Here is a 2665-nt window from a genome sequence, read left to right as displayed (position 1 = left end):
CACCGTCGTCCAGAGCTCATAGGTGGAGTCCTTCCCGACGACTTGCGCAAGAATTTCTGGAGACATGGAGTTAAGGAGATATGAGAGGACCTGCTGATCCTTGGCGATCCAGGGCCCGTACAGAGGGTTCGGCTCTAGGGCCGTCATCTTATCCGCCTTCGTGACCTCCACAGTCTTGGGCGGAGCGGCGTCAGAATTGTCCAAGAGCCCGGTTACCTGCACACCTCGCAGGGCCGTGAGCACCTGGGTCTTCCAGAGGATGAAATTTCCTCTTGCTAGCTTCTCTGATGGCGGCGAACCGAGGTTGAGGGCGACGCCTGCTGAAGAAGCCATGGTGATGATAATATGCGGTTCTAGGGTTTTGGTTTGTGGCTAGATGTATGAGAAGAGGTGGCTCTGATACCATGAAAGATAATAAGCGTTCCTACTCCTTTAAGGGAAGCCGCGTCTCGTATATATTGATGTGTGGCAGAAGCCTTGCCAAAGCGTACAAGATAAGAAGGAAGGAGTTTGAGTAGAACAAGGAATAGGAAGGAGGTTAGGATTACAACGCAACGGATTACAGTAATATTCTCTAACAAATCCCAGATTCCCAGTGCGGTTCTGCTCGTTTATATTTTGAGAACTGGCATCAAAATGCATCACTAGGTTCAGTAACTGAATTTCCATGCCCATGCAACAAGCAAGCATCAGTCAAATCGCAACACATCACCGCTCAGTTGCCGCTGTAGACGAACCGCTTGATCACCCGCAGCAACTCGTCGGCCGCCTCGCCGAAGGGCTGCCGGACGGAGAATCCATGCTGCTCTCCCTCGAACTGGACAACCTCGACGGCCTTGCCCATGTCCTTCAGCCTCGCCCCGTACCCCAGCACGCGGTCGCGGAGCACGTCGCTCAACGGCGCCACGACGAGCGCCGCCGGGAGCTCCACCGGTGCGAGGCTCGGGCTCTCCGGGCCGAACGGGTTGGCCAGCGGGTGGTCCAAGCTAGCCCCCACCGGCAGCGACATGCGCCAGAGCTGGTCGGCCATCGCGGTCGTCAGGGACACGCCCGCCGGCGGGTCAGCCTCTGTCGCCGTGCGCTCGGCCCCGGCGAAGAACGCGGAGAGGAGGATGTACCCGACGACGCGCGCCGGGCTGACCGCGATCTGCCCCGACGCTGCGCGGACAGTGACGTGGTGGGCCAGGTTGGCACCCGCCGAGTCGCCGGAGAGGAACGTCCGGGCGAAGTCGGCCGACTCCGCGAGCCACGGGTCGGCGCCGGCGCCAAGCTCGGCCTGGCCGCGCAGCCAGGACAGGAAAGCCGCGCCGTCGTCGATGGCCGCGGGGAGGCGGTGCTCGGGGGCGAGGCGGTACTGCACGGACAGCACGACGGCCCGGATCTCGGCTGCGGCGCGGAGGCAGAACGAGTGGAAGTTGGGCTCCGCGAAGGAGCCGAGGCAGTAGCCCCCGCCGTGGAAGTACACCAGCACGGGGAGCTTGCTGCCGCCGGCCACCGACGACGCCGGCCTGTACACGCGGACACTAAGGCCGTGCGCGGCGTGGTACAGGACGTCCTTCCACTGCACGCCGGGGACGTCCGGTAACGGCTCGTTTGACCGGAGGACGGCTTCGTCGCCGCGGACGACGGAGCCGTCGCTGAGGAGCTGGACGACGCCGAGGAAGTCCTCCACGACGCGCGGTGCCGTGCCGCCGGACATGGTGTGTGGCCGTGAAGTGATCGATCGATGCCGTCAGATGAGATCTATAGCAGCTGGCGAGCCTTTCCTGCTTGTTTTGTCGACGGGGACGAGGACCGGCGAGAGACTTTTTGGGGTGCACGTCTCTAGCCTAGCGGCTCAGCCACCTACCGGTGTGCTCCGTGCCAAATCCACAATAAATGCACTTCTACGATGCACACTACGCACTAGGCAGCATACTTCTACCGCTGTGCTTTTTATTTCTTTTGAAAAATACAGTATTTTCGTATATATTAGGAATATTTTTATGCTTTTAATATTTTTCAAATACATGATTAACATATTTTCCAAATGTACCATTTGATGTCTAGTCTTTTCATGCATATTGTACATTATTTTGTGTAGATAGGGAACATTTTTCTAGACATTTAGTATATTTTTAAATACATGATTAACATTTTTTAAATACACATTTTGACATATTTTTCCTCACATATATTTGCAAATTTTGTCTATACATATAAAACAGTTTTCTATACATGTTTTACATTATAAATTACATTATTAACATTTATCCAAATATATCTTTTGAAGTATACTTTTTTCATACACAGTGTACATTTTTGTATACACCTAATTTTTTTAATACAAGTTAACATTTCTCAAATAAACGATTAATATTTTTCCAATGACATATTTTGAAAAATTTTAATACATGTTAAACATTTTTGAAATAAATGCTGAATTTTGCATTTTTAGAAACAATTCTAACATTTTTTATAATGAATATTATTTCAAAAAGGGTCACTTACACAGTATATTTTAAATACATGACAATTTTTTTGAATGATACGGAAACTTTTTTTTTATTATACAAACATGTCTGTAACATTGTATACACATTATAAAAAAATCTCGTAATTTTTTTGGAATGCGGAGCAGTTTTTATTTGTCATGAACATTTTTGTATGCTATAAATTCTTTAAA

The 2665-nt window shown here is 50.6% G+C and overlaps 1 protein-coding gene across 1 annotated transcript; it reads right to left on the bottom strand.

Moving 5' to 3' along the window:
- Positions 1-431: 431 nt before the first annotated feature.
- On the bottom strand, positions 432-1856 carry LOC125548133 (strigolactones hydrolase CXE15). The gene has a single exon (XM_048711810.2). It carries the CDS (start codon positions 1697-1699, stop codon positions 716-718), a length of 984 nt encoding a protein of 327 aa, XP_048567767.1. The 5' UTR covers positions 1700-1856; the 3' UTR covers positions 432-715.
- Between the last annotated feature and the right edge of the window lie 809 nt (positions 1857-2665).

Source organism: Triticum urartu, chromosome 3A, assembly GCF_056163025.1.
Source record: "Triticum urartu cultivar PI428250 chromosome 3A, HENAU_Tu73, whole genome shotgun sequence".
Taxonomy (NCBI): domain Eukaryota; kingdom Viridiplantae; phylum Streptophyta; class Magnoliopsida; order Poales; family Poaceae; genus Triticum; species Triticum urartu.
The sequence above is the reverse complement of the archived record's forward strand: the minus strand, read 5'-3'. Positions and strand labels throughout refer to the sequence as shown.